Consider the following 16984-nt stretch of genomic DNA (forward strand, 5'->3'; position numbering starts at 1 on the left):
TCCATTTTAAATCTCTGCAGATATTATTTATGTGGATCAACCAAAATTAACTATCATTGAAAACATTGTGTATCTTGCTTTAATTTTTTAATACTTACCTAATTTTTGAGACCTATATCAATTCCTGGTTAAAGTGACCATTTGTTTTTTTATCAGTTAATATTTGGTTATTTCCAGCACTGGATTTGTTACTTTTCACAGTATTACTGCAAGTCACTTTGACCTGACATATGACTTCTAATGAAATATGGTATATACTGTGGTAGAAAAATAAGAAACAGTCAATAGCTTATGAGAAAGGTACTTTAAATATAAACATTTGTGATGGCAAATTTTCAACCAAATCCTTTTGTTTTAGGGTACATAAAAGGAAATCAAAATATTAAAAGGTCTGATTCAGCTAATCATTAAAATATTAAAAGGTCTGGTTCATATACTAATCATATAATCTCAGTATTGGTAATACTAGCGTTAATAATATTCATGAAGCATTAATGTATTAATAATGTTCATATTATGAATCAGTCCTTGACGATCATTCCTGACTACAGCCTGATGAGAAGGAAGCCCCAGGCATAAGTCTAGAGATGAAATGTTGATGTTAACACCGTGAGAGGCTGACACTCTTTTTGTGAGAAGCCTGTAAGATCTCACTGATAATTCTGCCTCTCTGCCACAGGAGGCTGTTGCAGATAATTATCCTTACACTTGATCAGATCTAAAAGGTCTGACACACCATAGGAAATGAGGTTCTGGGTGCTTAGTTAATGTCCCATCACAGCATGGAAAAGCAAGAAGCATTTCAAGCTGTGATACGCACATTTTTTTTCTTTTAAAAAAATACTTTTCTACCATTAGAATTTGAGATGTATTGTTAAAAAGTTAGACACAACCTCACTTGGATTAGCATAGTTTTGCCCGAGATTTAAACTGGCTTACGTAAAATACCTCAAGTTCAGAACTCCTGAGAAATCAGGACTGGCGCCATGGTGTACTGAGTAAACCTGCTGCCCGTCACACCAGCATCCCATCTGGGGACCAGTTCATATCCTAGTTGCTCCACTCAACCAATAACCGCAACATCTCTGCCTCCCCCTTTATGTAACTTTTAAAATAAATCCTTAAAAAAAGACATTAAAGTGCATTTTCAAATTGCTAGCAAAATATGAGGAAAAGGCTAACGTACAGTGATGAAAGCTGGACATTTTATAATTTAATAATGCACTACCAAAAGAAATAAGCCTTAATGAAGCATTTATAAAGTTTTGCTTCAGAATGTTGTGATGAGTCAACTTGACTGTATGTGTTTTTCTCCATCACATTAAGGGACAAGGTTGTGACTAAGGGATGTGTAGTGACTTCGTACTATGGAAATGTTTGTTGCTATAAAATATAATTCTGCTCTATGTTTGGTGGCTAGGGCTTGGTCGAACAAAGATATCACTTGTGACAACCACTGCTATTGTCAATGTGAATGGCATTGGTCTGCACTTGGAAGACCTAAGTGGAGCTCCCAGCTTTGGCCCTGCTCAGGTTTTGTTTACGGTCATTTGTGAAGCAGGTTAGCAAATGCAAGATACGTTTCTCTTTCCCACTGTGGCCCCCAACACCTGGCCTTTCAAATAATCTTTAAAATAAAACAAAACAGCTCTTGCAATTGACATCATGGAGCAGCAAGTTAAGACACCCTCTATGATTGTGATATGTGGGAAATCATCCCCGTGACTCTGCCCGCTACCTGGTGGGCATGACCTAGAGCTTGTCTTGTCTAGGGCGTGACTTCCAACCCTGTATATAGATGTGACCTGATACAATTGGAAGGTCAACAGGATTAAGCTTGCCTTTCATCCAATCAGTGTCATCATTGGGTGAAGGGACTACCTGAAAATGCCTTCTTACCCTCCCTTTTCTTAGACCTTTATAAACCTGACAGAGGGGCTGAATAAACACTTTCCTCACCAGCTTGTCTCTGGTGTTTCTTATGGCCAGGGAGTCACCCTTGGTGACCCCAGGGCCTGCTGGCAGGCCTAAACCCCAACAGTGATGTCCCTTAATGTAGCTCTGGTTCAAGTCCCAGCTACTCAGCTTTGAATCAGGTCCCTGCTAATGTGCCTGGGAAAGCAAAACACTGCCCCCCCCACCCCACCCCCTTGCTTCGGGTCCCCGAGGCTCTGTAGGAAGCCCAGATGAGGCCCTAGGCTTCAGCCTGCTTCAGTTCTGGCCATCTGGCCATTTAGAGGAGTGCACTAACAGATCCAAAGTCTGCTCTTTGTAACTCTGACTTTCAAATAAACTTTTTTTTTTCATCAGCTTCCTTGTATCCCTCAAGTTTGATGGCTTCTGAATAATATATTCATTAAAAATAAGTATCAGTCATAATTGCACTTTTTATTTAGCTTGCGTTAACCAAAAAATTTTACTAGAACAGCATTAACATTTCAGAGTTTTCACAAAGTCCTTTAATGAAAGCTTCCAAATAAAGCAACTAAAATTTTAGATAAAGTAACTAATAAGCCAGTTAACTATAAACAAAAGTTACCCAGAACTGTTATACACAGTTAACCTTTCCAGCAATGGGGAGGCATACAGAAACCACAGGAACATTAACAGTATGAACTTCAACAGGAGTAAAACAGAAATAGCAAACAGCATAAGGAAGAAAATTTGTGAATTACAATGTAAACACCTTGCAAAGGGAAAATAATGCAATTTTTAAGTTTCAGCTCTTTCCACAGTTAACCCTCTTTAACTAGATACTGGTGTTTGCTTTCCAGAGAAAGAACACTGGTTACTTGGGAGTCGATGCTTCCGTTAATCACTACTTGCTCTATAATACAAATTATTTCTGCGTCCTCATCCTCAAGTTTTAAAAATTAAATTGGGTAGTTGTAAAGGAAATGGAATAGGTGCCACCTCTAGCTAAGTTTTAAATGTCTCAGGCATAGGTTTACTGAAACTGAAATTACTGTATTAGGACCTGGATGTCAATTAGAGATGTAAAGTGGAAAAAAAAGTGGTCTGTGAAACACCAAAAGGCATGTTCAGTTTGTTCAATCTCAGATGTTTTAACTCCTAATTCTGCTTGACCAAATGGATACCATTTGTATACTGAAGCTTGTTACCAGAAAAGTTTTACAGAATGAATACTTCCGCTTTTTTTAATGGGGGGGGGGGGGGGGGAGAAATCATCCAGATTTGATAGCCCCTTGTTACTTATTTCAGGAAGAATGTGAGAAAACTATTCACACTTAGGGCTTAAAGATTACTGAGAAATAGAAAGGTGGCTGAGAAAAATACCGGGCCTCATCAGAGTAGGCTTAAGTAATTCGGTCTATCCTAGAACTGACCCAGCCACGGCACCCCAACCACAGCTGGCTGCTAAGGGATGGGATCAGTGAAGCAACAGCAAACCAGATGCAATGCCTGAATTTTTTCTTCAGGCAAAAAAACTTGTGCAGTTGTGTGGTTCCAACACCACTAGTTTCAACTAATCCTGTTACCTCTAACATACTAAAACATGTCCAAAACATCTTACATAACACTTAACCTAACACAGCATTCTAAAATAGGATTCCGTATTCTAAAGGGCTTACCAAAAATTACCTTATAATTCTGAAATCAGATGTCTTTGTTACACAACCAAAAACCCTTAAACTATCTCAGTACATTTTCATTTTTTTTTAGCACATTACCGTTTTTAACAGGTTACCTTTTAGTTCTCATATGCAGTTTTCAGTTTTAACTGTTTCAAAAATGCAGTTATATTGCAAAAACATTTATATTGCCACACATTCCTATTTGGTATAATCATATTGAGTTATTTTGGGATATTTACAGTGACCTTAAGTAAAAAAAAAAAACAAAAACACACCCACCCTTCTCTTCCCTTACCTCAATTAAAAATAACAAAAGAAATAAAGACAACAAGAAATAACATTATAAGAAGTCGACCATAATCATTCAGATGTGGGAATACACAAGTCAGCTTTTTGTACCCATTCTCCATGCTAGGAATAAACAAACTACAGCCACTGCTTCTCTAAAACCTTTCAGGAAGCCCCCGTGGACTTCTGGATCTGTTCCTTTAGGATCAGGATACTCTGCCTCTGCTCGGGCGGCAGCATGGCTATCTGATCTGCGGTTAGCTGGAGAACCTGCATGATCAAAGCCGCCTTTTCTTGATCCTGTGGAGTGACCTGGCTCTGCCCAGGACTGAAACTGCTGGGCTGGCCTCCAGCCTGCTTACCTGCACCCTGCATGGCCACTCCTTGCATTCCTGCACCCTGCATTCCTGCACCCTGCATGCCTCCTGCACCCTGCATGCCTCCTCCCTGCATGCCTGCTCCTTGTACACCTGCCCCTTGCATACCGCCTCCAGGATTCCCCACTCCTGAAATGCTTGGGACCTGTCTGGGTCCCTGAGGTCCACCTGCCCCGATGTTAATGGGGCCAGGACCTGGCATTCCACCGGCCATGTGGCCTCTGGCACTTGGGACTGGGCCCCTCATCTCCAGTCCTCTGGATTCCATTGCGCAAGTCTCCATTGCTCTCCTCTCCATGACTCGGGGCTCTAAGACATCCGTTTCCATGGCTCGGGGCTCAATCACACGGGCATCTCTACTAACTCGACCATCCATAGGCAGACCCCTTTGATCTAGCATGGGTCCTCTGGGTTCTCCCATGAGCATTCTGGGATCTCCTATGGGCCCTCCCCTCATCTCATGGGAGGCAGGGCCACGGCTGTCATGAGCAGAGGCATGGTGCATGGGGGGACCCTGATGCGGCGGGCCCAGATAACCACGAGGCTCCACTTCGCCAGTGACTGAAAGCAGAGTTCCTCCACGTGGGTCATTCGGAGCATCTCCCAGCAGTCCTCGAGGGGGAAGGCCCCCCGCAGTCATGGGTCCCCGAGGCATAGGAGCACGGGGATCTGACATCTGCACTTGTCCCCGCTCCAAAGGCACTGGGCCGACCCCTGGCATTCCGACTTGGGGCTGCATCGCCCCTCCAGGAGTTAAGGGCCCAGGCCCGGGCCCAGGCACGGCCGCTGCGATTGGCCCGGGAGCTGGCATTGCACCTTGGATAGGCGTCTGCATCAAAGGAGGAATATCCTTGACGGGCCTTCTGGCCAAATGTTGAGGCTGAGGACCTGGAGCATTCTGCTGGTTCAGGAGAACATTGGGTGCTGGGCAGAGCCCAGGAGCAGGGCCGGGGCCAGGGGCAGGGGCAGGACCAGGACCAGGGCCGGGCCCCGGCCCAGGCGCCGGGCCCGCGCCTGGCTGAGATTTGCCTGGGATCAGAGGCGTGACATGGATCTTTCGATGCAGGATTTTCAGAGCAATCTCCGGATCCATGATCCTCATTACGACTTGCGCCTGCAACAGGGCGTACGCCAGCTGCGGGTTCTGAAGCAGCATGTTCCGAGCTTCCTGGTGGCTGTTCTGGACGCAGAGTTTCATCTGCTTCATCAGCTCAAACATCTGCTCGGGGGGGAGGCTGGCGACCGCTCTGGTGATGGACTCGGGAGCATCTTCTGGGTCGATGGGGTCCCCGTAGGGCGAGTCAATGATGGGCGCCGCGGGCCCCAGGCTCTTGAGCTCCTCCTTGTTCTTCTCGCTGGCGGCGTTGTCCACCCGCAGCGCTCTGCCACTGAACTCGCGCCCGTTGAGGTTCCGCATGGCGCTCAGCGCCGTCTCCTGGTCCTGGTACTCGCAGAAGCCATAACCTTTGGGCTTCCCCGTCTCCCTGTCGTACACCAGCCGGAAACTGACGACAGAACCCACCTCGGAGAAAATGTCCTTCAGCTGCTCCTCGGTCGCCTCGTACGGAATGTTTCCCACGAACACGGAACGCAGGGAGCGATCCATGGCCGGGTCTCTCACCGTTAAACCCGACATGATGCCGGGAGGGATCACGGCGGATGGCGGGTTCTTCCCCGAATCGTCCTCTGGCGACCCACACTTCCGCTGAGTAACGGAAGCGGCTCTGCAGAATCCGGACAGAAACCTAACGGGCCCGCCCCAATAGTTCCGCTTCACTGCGGAACCTCTATCTCAACGTCCGCTTCAAGTTCCGCCCCGCGCCCGGCGGCCGGCGCGACCGGCTGGGGCCGCGTCGCCGTTACCAGGGTAACCGGGAGCGTCGGCCTCTTCTGACGTCAAAGGTCGTTTCCCTACGGTTCCACCGGCGGGAAACCATTGAGAACCGACTTCAGTCTGTCTTTTCGGAAAGCCGGTTCACTTTATTGTAGTAGATTTGAGAATCACATTCCAAGGCAGAAGCAAATGTTTCTTTCCCATTTCAAAGTAGATTTGAGATTTGTCTGTTAAAATGCGAAAGTAAAACCTCCTGTTCAAAAAAATTTTGTTTTTCTACATTAACGACCTAGAAAAGGCTAAAAGCCCTTCCCCCTCCTGTCTCTTCCTGTGACATCTGTTTATGAATGACGCGTGCTGTGTTTTGTTTTTCTATAGGCAGTGTTTACACTAATGAAAATAGTTTTTCGCCTTAATGATATTAACCTCTTTCAATATTAGCGGTTAGCATTCTGTGACTGCCAAGAGTGGATTGTGGATGAACCACTTTTATATTGCGGGCCTTTCAGTTGGCTCTGAATTTTTTTTTAGTCAGATATACAGAGAGGAAGATCTTCCATCCAATGATTCACTCCCCAGGTGACTACAATTGCCGGTGCTGTGCCGATCTGAAGTCAGGGGACAGGAATTTCCTCCAGATCTCCCACGTGAGTGCAGGGTCCCAAGGCTTTGGACCCTCCTCGACTGCCTTCCCAGGTCACAGGCAGGGAGCTGGATGGGAAGCGGGGCTGCTGGGATTAGAACCGGCGCCCATATGGGATCCTGGCATGCACAGTGAGAACTTTGGCAACTAGGCTACAGTGTCGGGCCCCTGATGATGATGATGATGATGATGATTAACTTTTGAAATTAGGTCCCCAGTTCTAGCATGAAGAAAGCAAAAACAAGCAAACAAACAAAAAAAAGTTGTGGAGATTTACGTAAATTGCCCTTTGGCAAAGCAAAAGTCAGAATTACGGTGTTGTTTTTTTCTTTTTATTTTCTTTCCCTTTTATTTTCTTTTTTGCTTTCTTCTTTCCTTTCTTACTTTCCACCCTCTTTCTCCTTCTTTACTTTGTTTTTTAAGGTTTACATATTTATTTGAAAGCCAGAGTGAAAAGAGAGAGAAAAATAGAGATCTTCCATGTGTTGGTTCACTGCCCAGGTGGCTGCAACAACTCACTGGGCCAAGCAGAAACCAGAGCCGGCTGCTCCATCTGCTACTCTATCTGGGTCTCACACGTGGGTGGAATGGGCCCAAGTGCTTGGCTCATCCTCTGCTGCCTTTACAGGCATATTAGTAGGGAGCTGCTTCAAGCCTAGCAGCCAAGGCCCAGGGCCATAGCCTAGCAGCTAAAGTCCTCGTCTTGCACGTGCTAGGATCCCATTCAGCTCCCTGCTTGTGACCTGGGAAAGCAGTCCCAAGCCTTGGGACCCTGCACCCGTGTTGGAGACCCAGAAGAGGCTCCTGGCTTCGGATAGGCTCAGCTCCGGACGTTGCAGCCTCTTGGAGAGTGAATCAACACACTGAATATCTTCCTCTCTGTCTCTCCTCTTCTCTGTATATCTGACTTTCAAATAAAAATAATTAAAAATTAAATCTTTAAAAAAAATGTGTAACAGAGTGCTCTAAATTTGATAATTAAAATACTTCGAGACTTTCTCCATTCGGAAACATGTTTTTACAAGCATTCAATTTAATCCTACTTCAGGCTAAATTTGAAAACCATGATAATATACAGAAACTTTTAATAAGAGATCTATTGATCTATTTATTTGAAAGAGTTAGACTCATCAGTCTACACAGTCACTTCCTAAATGTCTGCAGTAACTGAGACTGAGCCAGGCTGAAGCTGGGAGCTGGGAACTCATTCTTGGTCTCTCCTGTGGTTGGCGGGCAACATCATTTAATGACTCCTACTAAGCAAATTAAGTGGAAGCTGGAATCTGGAACTTGTCCAGAACTCAAGCCTAGCACCCTGACATGGTATGCAGGTGCCCTAAGTGGCATCTTAACCCCTGTGCCGAATGTCCACTCCTCTTAGAACTTTCCATCGCGGCCGTTGGTCTTCGCACATCTAACATGCTATGGTGTGTGGTTTAGAATACAGCTAATTCTTATTCTAGGTTTTCTTTGTGTGCTCTGTGTTCTTCCACCTCCTCACTTTTCCCATGCCATTTCTTTGTCAGGGAGCCTTCTTTCTCATCTGTGCTCCTCATTCCCTCATGTTTGTAGCTTTCGTTTCCTCTGGTGTTCATCCTGAGGGCTTTCCTTTTAGAGTAGAATATGGGTTTGGTGTTATTTTCTGTCTTCAACCCTTCTGAGTTAGGCAGTCATAATATCTCAACTCGGGCCCAGTGTGATAGCGTAGTGGTGTCCTATATGGGCTGGGATTCCATATGGGCGCAGGTTCTAATCCCAGCAGCTCCACTTCCCATCCAGCTCTCTCCTTGTGGCCTGGGAAAGCAGTCGAGGACGGCCCAAAGCCTTGGAACCCGGCACCCGTATTGGAGACCCAGAAGAGGCTCCTGGCTTTGGATAGGCTCAGCTCCAGCCATTGTGGTCACTTGGGGAGTGAACCATTGGGCAGAAGATCTTTCTCTCTGTCTCTCCTCCTCTTTGTATATCTGCCTTTCCAATAAAAAATAAATAACTCTTAAAAAAAAGTCTCAACTCATCATTACAGGGACACAGAAAAAAGAGCACTTGCCTAATATGTCCATATTAAAGGCAAAGCCAGCCTTTGAGCTCAAGAAGTTAAGTTTATAAATTATTGTTCTAGAACATGAATAGCCTGAAGATACACATTTAGTTACTGGCAGACCTGCAGCATGAAACCAGGTCTCTTGAATTTAAACAACTTCTTTCACAATTAGTCCAATAATCAGTTATTAGGGCTGGGCATAGCCTTCTGTGGCCTTTTTCCCAGTTCTCTCTGAGTGTAACTAATTGGAATTATGGCAGTCAATGCTGTGGTAATAGATGAATGGGGATGTGCAAAGAATGAAGCAGTTTGGATACTGTTTTGTTTCTTTTCATAGGACTTCATTTGGAAGGGTTCAGTTAGATAAGCAATTAATGCATGTTTTCTATACAATGAAAGAGCCCAAACTTCTCAAAGCCCAAAGTAGTTCAGTGTATGAAATATTTCCCCCCAAATTTTAATGTATTCATCATAAAATACTATTTAGAACAATAGATGGTAAATGTAATTTATTATACAAGGAGGCAAGGAATAATTGCACTTATTGGCTTAAGAAATAGGATGTGGATATGAGGCTGTTGAATACATTGGGGCGTGAAGCATTGGGCAGAAGTACTTTCTCTATGTCTCTCCTCCTCTCTGTATATCTGCCTTTCCAATAAAAAATAAATAAATCTTTTTTTTAAAAAAAAAAAAGGTCCATGGTGAGAGATGATGGCACGGGGCCAGAATCCAGGAAAGGATACTGTAGTCCACCACCACCCTTGCTTTAAAAATAGTGAGAAAAACAAGGCCCAGAGAAAGGTGACAACCAGGGTCCCAAACTCAGCAGGCTAGCTTGTAATTGGATCTTGGTTTTTAGGTTTTCCCATGCAAACTGTGCTCTCAGCACTTCTTGGGAGCAGTACAGGAAATGGATTAAGATCACAAACTTCAGGACAGGGTTTCTTGAGTTGGCTGCTAGTTCAGCAAATAACTTTGTAGCTTTGGATAATGACGTAATATCTCTCTGTGCTTCCACTTATGCATATTTTCTATTATTTCTTAAAAATGTTGGTTGGATGAAGCCAAAAGCCAAGAAATCAATCCAGGTTTGCAATAAGGGTGGCAGGCACCTAACTATGTCAGTTTTCACCTGCTGGCACCCAGAATGTATCAGCAGGAAGCTGGAATCAGTAGCAGAATCAGGCATTCTACTATGGGAAGCAGGTGTCCCAAGCAGCATATTAACCAGTGTGCCTGACAAACACTCAGCCCTTTGCATCTATTAACTAAGCATGTAACTGAGGCCTGCACAATGGCAGCGTGATTAACGCTACTACCTGCGATGCTTGCATCCCATAGAGATGCTGGTGCAAGTACTGGTTATTCCACTTTCAGCACAGTTCGCTGCTCATGTTGCAGGGAAGGCATTGGAGGATGGCCCGAGTGAGTACTTGAGCCCCTGCACTCATGTGGGAGACTCAGAAGCAGCTCCTGGCTCCTGGCTTTGGCCTGGCATAACCCTGGCAGTTCAATCATTTGGGGAGTGAACCAGTGAATGGAGGATCTCTCTTTCTCAGTGAATGTAAGGTCTTTCTGTGTAACTCTTCCTTCTTGATAAATAAATCTTAAAAAAAAAAATAGTAAGATTGGTCAGCTGGATGGGATGCAATTTTTTATCATATAGTGATTATTATTTGTTATATAATAGATATAGCAGAATCTTAAGTGGAAAAACAACAAATTGAATGTTACTTATTTGGGAGTTTTAATGTTTATTTCTATCATTGAAGGATTTTGTCTAGGTGAACTAACAGTTTGTTGTTAGATTATATTATTTTCAAATTGTACAGAGACAACATTTGATAGTATTAACACTTAATTTTTTAAAAGGTACGTTTGTTTATTTATTTTTTATTTATTTTTTTTAAAAGATTTTATTATTATTGGAAAGCCGGATATACAGAGAGGAGGAGAGACAGAGAGGATGATCTTCCATCCGATGATTCACTCCCCAAGTGAGCCGCAACGGGCCGGTGCGCACCGATCCGAAGCTGGGAACCAGGAACTCTTCCGGGTCTCCCACGCGGGTGCAGGGTCCCAGTGCTCTGGGCCGTCCTCGACTGCTTTCCCAGGCCACAAGGAGGGAGCTGGATGGGAAATGGAGCTGCCGGGATTAGAACCGGCGCCTATATGGGATCCCGGGGCTTTCAAGGCGAGGACTTTAGCCACTAGGCTACGCCGCCGGGCCCTATTTTTTTATTTACACAGAAAGACAGATCTTTCTTTTGCTGCCTCACTCCCCAAATGTTCTCGACTACTGGAGCTGAATCAGGCTGTAGTCAGGAGCAACAAGTTTCTTCTGGGTCCCCCATGCGGGCCAGGAGCCCAAGGAGCTGGACTATATTTTGCTGCTTTTCCAAAGCCAGTAATAGGGGGCTAAATGAAAAATGAAGCAACTGCAACTTGAGCCAGTGCCCACGTGGGATGCCAGTATTACAGGTGGCAGCTTTACTCACTATGCCACAAATGTTGGTCCCAGTAATACTACCATTTTAACTTGTAGCAAATTTTCTAATTGAAAAGGGGTGATTTTTAGGCTTGGTGCCATAAGGCTACTTCAACAAGATTTTCATTCCTTGTGCTTGGCACTCATTGAGTTCTTGTAGTTAGTCATGAAGTGCGCTTTTCATGCGTTTGGTTGATTCCAGCTCCACTTATCCACTTTTATTAAAATTGCCTGCCTGCGCTTTGGGGAGTAGGGTATTGCTCTTGCACGTGGGATACCTATTTGAGCATGGGATGAGTTTTCAGATAATATGGCAGATAATACCATTTGTTCAAACACAGAAAGGCGTTGGACAAGAATGAGAAAAGAGTCACTGGGTGAAACACAAGCTTGGGAAATGGGCGTGCCCAATGAGACACAATTTTTTAAGGTAAACAACTCATGATTTTTTTTTTTTTTCTGGCTGTGACAAAAACCATCCAACATTCAATCTCATAGATTTCTGAATTGCATTCACTTCAGAAAACAGGCTGTATATCGCGTCTGAGGGCAGATTGGCCAGCGAAGGAGCCTGTGTAAGAGTGTTTTTGAAAACATTTGATGAGAGCTCAGGCTGTTAAAAACAAAACCAGAGTGGCAGAATGTGTTTTGATTCATTATCACGGTTGAATGATCCTCGAAAAACATTACTTCAGGAGTGCCAGTTTGAATCTGCCATCTAACACTAGATTCCCCAGACGTAGAAATTAGATAAAACATATACTCCAAAGCTGATGGAAAGGTACAAACTGATATTTTTTTGGCGCAAGTACATAAAACACTTCCAACTGTAAAAACCAAAAGAGGTGGTAGCATCATAATGGTATTGTGCATTGCTGAGGGCCTCCTTAAAAGTTAGTAGCTTGGAGCTATTGTATTAATACGCTGCAGACTGAGGAGTTTGTGCAACAGAAATTTTTTTTTCACAGTATGAAACTAAAAAGCCAAAGTCAAGGTGATGTCAGATTTGGTTGCTTTCGGGGCTTTTCTCCTTCGCTTGCAGGTGACCGTCCTTACACTGTATCCTTACATGGCCTTTCTTTCCATATTCTTGTTTCTTGCTGGCTCTTCTTTCTCCCGTAAGAACACTCAGCGTTGGAGTGGGTGCCACACTTATGAGTTCATTTAACTTTGACTACCTTTGGGAGACCACACTCCAACTAGTCACACTGGGGTTAGGCTCCAACGGAAGAGTTTGTAGGAAGGATGCACACTGCGATTCGGCTGCTGGGGCTCCTGCTTGGTGCACACATTGCAATTCTGAGTACTTGTTCAAATCTTGGCTGCTCTGCTTCAGACCTAACTCCCTGCTAATGCACTTGCAAAACAGGAGGCGATCGTTCTACTCTGAATCCCTACTGTTAGTTATTTAAAAAGATGATAGAGTTCTAGTTCATACGATATTACGATATTACGATATTATTACGCGCAGCTAATTCCCACAACCTGGTTCTTTACCGTGAGCTGAAACACACCAGACGCAACGAGGTATCTTTTGGAGGTTTATTCCAACGGGGCAGGAACGGGTAGAGGTGGTGAAAATCAGGAGGAGAAAAAGGGAAGGGGAGAGAGAGAGAGAGAAGAGCGGGGTAAGAGCGGGGTAAGAGCGGGAGGGGTAAGAGCCGGGATAAGAGCGAGCCACGCCTGGGGGAGCCTTTTGTCGGCCAGGTATAGGGGGTGGGGATTGGGAGGGATTGAGGGCAGGCCCCCAGGGGATTGGCGCCTGCAGGTGAATGCCTAGGGATGATTGGCAAGTGGGCGGAGTTGGGGAGGGGGCTGGAAGATTGGGAGGTGGGATTCAGGTGGAAAGCCAGGTTACATCCGATTGGTGGATAGCTAGGCCGGCGCGAACTTCATGAGCTGTGAGGAAGAAGGAATGGCGACGGGTATTGGAATAACTCCTTACACCTACCACCTACATGGGAAACCTGCATGGAATGCCAAGTCCCTGCCCTCAACCTGGCCCGACCCTGACAATTGTGGCCATTTAGGAACAAAATTGTCTTTAAACATTCCTCTAAGTTTTTACTGCTACATGTGTAAAATAAAATATTAGATCCAAAATAGTCATTTTCATAGAAATTTTAGAATATTAATTTGCGAATAGAGGAAAAAGTTCTGATTTAATACCATAATGAAATTTTTAGCTATGTGTTCATGATCTTCAGAAAGCTCACCCTTTATATGATGTTATTCTCTTGAAGATGTTTATTTTTCAAGCATCAGGCATTTCATTCTTTCTATAAAAATACTGATAATTCATTTCTTGACTATTTGCTGATGCAATAATAAATAGAAAAATGCTTCCTTTTAGTCTCATCTTGATCATTTATTCTGACATTTATGTCAAAATCCCCTCATGCAGTTCCTCACAGGGCAGAACAATCCCAGAATTTTCTCTCCCTGGTCCCAGGTGCTGGCCAATTCTCTCCTCGATCTGGGGAACAAAACAAGTGCCTGCAGGGCAGCAGGCAAGTGCAAATGACCTACTCCTCTGGAGCTCAGTCTTTTGTTAGCCTTGAAAATGGAATTGCCTGTATCAGCTCAGGGCCCCTAAGGGGTCCAGAAAAGAAAAGCTAAATGCCTGCAGATAGAATAAAGAAAGTGTGGGAGAGTTTCTCTGTCTGTTTAGTGATGTGGAGTTTGCTGGTAGGTTTCCAAGGCTTAGGCTTTGTTGCACGCATTCATTCTCATCTGCAGGACTTGCATGAGGCTGGGCTCCAAGAAGTGGCCCTCTGAGAGCAGGTGTCTGCAGATGAGGAGCACAAATGGGGAAAGGACAGGAAAATAAACATCTTCTTCAGGATGATGCTTATGTTAGCAATGCCCTAATAACTCGTTAGGGTGCTGTTAGTTATTTTTCTACGACCGTGTACTTAGGCACCTACTTTGTGAATAGTTCCTGAGCATTTGCCGTGTGACAGGCACTGCGTTAGACACTTTGGGTGTTTAAATGTGCATTGAAGTGTGACTCATACTTTCACTGGAACATTCACTATTTTCTCTTGAACGTTTGTTGAGGATTTATGGTATTCAGATTCAAGTTTGTAACAGAACAGCTGTGCCTGCAGGGAGTTTCCGTTCCATCAGACGAGACAGAGAATATAGGATACCAGCAGTTTCCAACTGCATTTTTGATTTCTTGGGAGGTAGATTGAAAAAGAAAATATAACTGCTGTTTATCTGTTGACCCTCTTCCTAAGGGTGAAAATGAAAGGATTTTTTCATTACTGGGAAAAGTACTCATTGATTGTTTTCCACTTTAAGGTAGTGTGACTCTGATAGTATTAAGGTAGGTAGGTAAGGGCCTGGGGCCATAGCCTAGTGCCTAAATCCTAGCCTTCATGTTCCAACATCCTATATGGGCACTGGTTCATGTCCCATAAGGGAAACCCAGGAAAGACTCCTGGCTCCTGGCTTTGGATCAGCTCAGCTCCAGCTGTTGCTGTCACTTAGGGAATGAACCAGCAGACAGAAGATCTTCCTGTATGTCTCTCCTCCTCTGTAAATCTGGCTTTCCAATAAAAATAAATAAATCTTTTTAAAAAAGATGTAGGTAGGTGGAAAAGAGCTTCTGTGAGGAAGCCAATAAAAAGATGGAAATTTCTGTGTAAAAGAAAGAACAAGCCTTGAAAACAAACCAGCATTTACCTTTCAGTATCTTGCTATTGTTGAATAACCTGTTGTGACACACTTGTTGTTGGGTGTGTCACAGCCCTGTCTTGGGACCTCTTAGGATAATCTCACTTGCTTATCTCCAAGAGGGTAATCATGAAGTTCTGGATGTGTTGGCAAACAACCCCCTAAACTGGATAGAGGCATTGCTGCAGAATCCCTAAACTGTGTCCATCCACCTGATGTGCAGAGAATGCTGATTACTGACATTGGGGTGGTAGAAGAAAGCAGGTATTGGGCCTGTTACAGTAGCATAGTGGCTAAAGTCCTCACTTCGAATGTGCCCGGGATCCCATATGGGCGCCGGCTTAATCCTGATGACCCTACTTCCCATCCAGCTCCCTGTTTGTGGCCTGGGAAAGCAGTCGAGGATGGCCCAAAGCCTTGGGACCCTGCACCCACACGGGAGACCCGGAAGAAGCTTCTGGCTCCTGGCTTCAGATTGGCTCAGCTCTAGCTTTTGCGACCGCTTGGGGAGTGAATCATTGGATAGAAGATCTTTCTCTCTGTCTCTCCCGGTCTTTGTATATCTGCCTTTCCAGTAAAGATAAATAAATCTTTTTTTAAAAAAGAAGTAGATATTTACTGCGAAGATCAGAGCAATGTAGCTGGGCAACTAAGACCATAAGGCTCCCTAAGGAGTTAGGGGTGAAAGTTCTTATAGATTGAAATTGGGGCTGAGGAGATAGTTAGGGAATGTGTAGTATTTCCCCTCACCTTGCAGACTATTGTGAATTGCCCCTTTTCAAGTTATTGTGGACTGCCCCTATAAAAACCCTATCAATGTGCTGTTCGGGCCACACTCCTGGTAGGGGTGTTGGTCCAGGCCAGCCAGAGCTGCCTGCTCTCAACCAAACACCCAGGCTCGGATATGCTGAGCTTCAATATACCATCCTTGTGAACTTAAAAAAAAATGAAAAAAGAAAAAGGAAAAGAAATTGGGGCTGAGAGAGGCATGATTGACTGGTGTCCAAGTTCCTGGTTGATCAGTGGATCTGTAATCTTCCTTTAATTCATCAATAATGTTGTGTCTTTAGGCAATTTATGATGGCCAAAATGGCTCCAGTTGGTCTTGGGATTACGTTAATGTAGCAGTTACAAAATGTCAGATATGGAAATCTGCATGAATTACTCTAGAATAGTATTGGCCTTCTGAGGTTAGAATCCATTGGAGAACCAAATACCTCCTTAAGTCAGGGGATTAAAATCTTGTAGGACCAGCAGGATCACTCCCTTAAATCAGCAAATTCCTTTGATAGGAGACAGATAAGGGCACTTAGGCTAAGGGAGGCAGAAAAAAGGCAGGGTCTTGCTCTTGCATTATTAGGGGTTCGGTTTCAGAACCAGAAGCCTGTTACAAAGTATTTTTTTCAACTACATGTGTGAAAGGGAACATTTGGGATTGGAAGGACAGAAGGATTTAATTTGCTTTTTTGCTTTCTGTATTCTGCTTGTGTTAAAGGACAGTGAAGGTAAAGGACAGTGAATAGTTGAACGAACATCTCATGATAGAGCCTGGGAGCCTGAGAGATAAGGGGCACCTGCAACTAGCCTCCACCCCTAATTGCATGGCCCCTCCCTGTTTATATTTAGGGTTCCCCTCCCTGTTTATATTTAGGGTTCCCCTCCCTGTTTATATTTAGGGTTCCCCCTCCCTGTTTATCTTTATGGTTCCCCCTCCCTGTTCATGGTTATGGTTTTATGGTTTTGTGATTTTAGCCTCGGTTTAGCCTTTAAAAAGGATGCTATACCATGACTCGGAATCGATGCCTAGCCTCCTGCGTGAGGAACTGGTCCCGGCCCCAGCGCGCTGGTAATCGAATAAAGCCTCTTGCTTTTGCATCAAGCCTCGTCTTTGGTGGTCATTGGGGAAACTCACTCTCTCGAGACAATTGGTAACGTTTTTCCCTGTTGGGGGGCCTTACATGTGAAATGACTGCAATTCCCCCTTTTGAGTTGCTCACTGACTGGCTCAGTTTTTTCAGGACTTTGCTTCCTAA

At 44.4% G+C, this 16984-nt stretch overlaps 2 protein-coding genes across 3 annotated transcripts in view; one reads left to right on the forward strand and one right to left on the reverse strand.

Moving 5' to 3' along the window:
- Positions 1-16984, forward strand: part of PRKG1 (protein kinase cGMP-dependent 1) — a 1159635-nt gene that overhangs the window by 668509 nt on the left and 474142 nt on the right. The gene's annotated exons all lie outside the window — the stretch shown is intronic.
- On the reverse strand, positions 3565-6033 carry CSTF2T (cleavage stimulation factor subunit 2 tau variant). The gene has a single exon (XM_004583387.4). The coding sequence runs from the start codon at positions 5895-5897 to the stop codon at positions 4050-4052; it is 1848 nt and encodes a 615-aa protein (XP_004583444.2). The 5' UTR covers positions 5898-6033; the 3' UTR covers positions 3565-4049.

This window comes from Ochotona princeps, chromosome 13 (assembly GCF_030435755.1).
Source record: "Ochotona princeps isolate mOchPri1 chromosome 13, mOchPri1.hap1, whole genome shotgun sequence".
In the NCBI taxonomy this organism is placed as follows: domain Eukaryota; kingdom Metazoa; phylum Chordata; class Mammalia; order Lagomorpha; family Ochotonidae; genus Ochotona; species Ochotona princeps.

What these genes read in the sequence shown, in the direction of transcription:
- CSTF2T (XM_004583387.4), bottom strand. Translation starts at nt 5,897, where the DNA reads ATGTCGGGTTTAACGGTGAGAGACCCGGCCATGGATCGCTCCCTGCGT.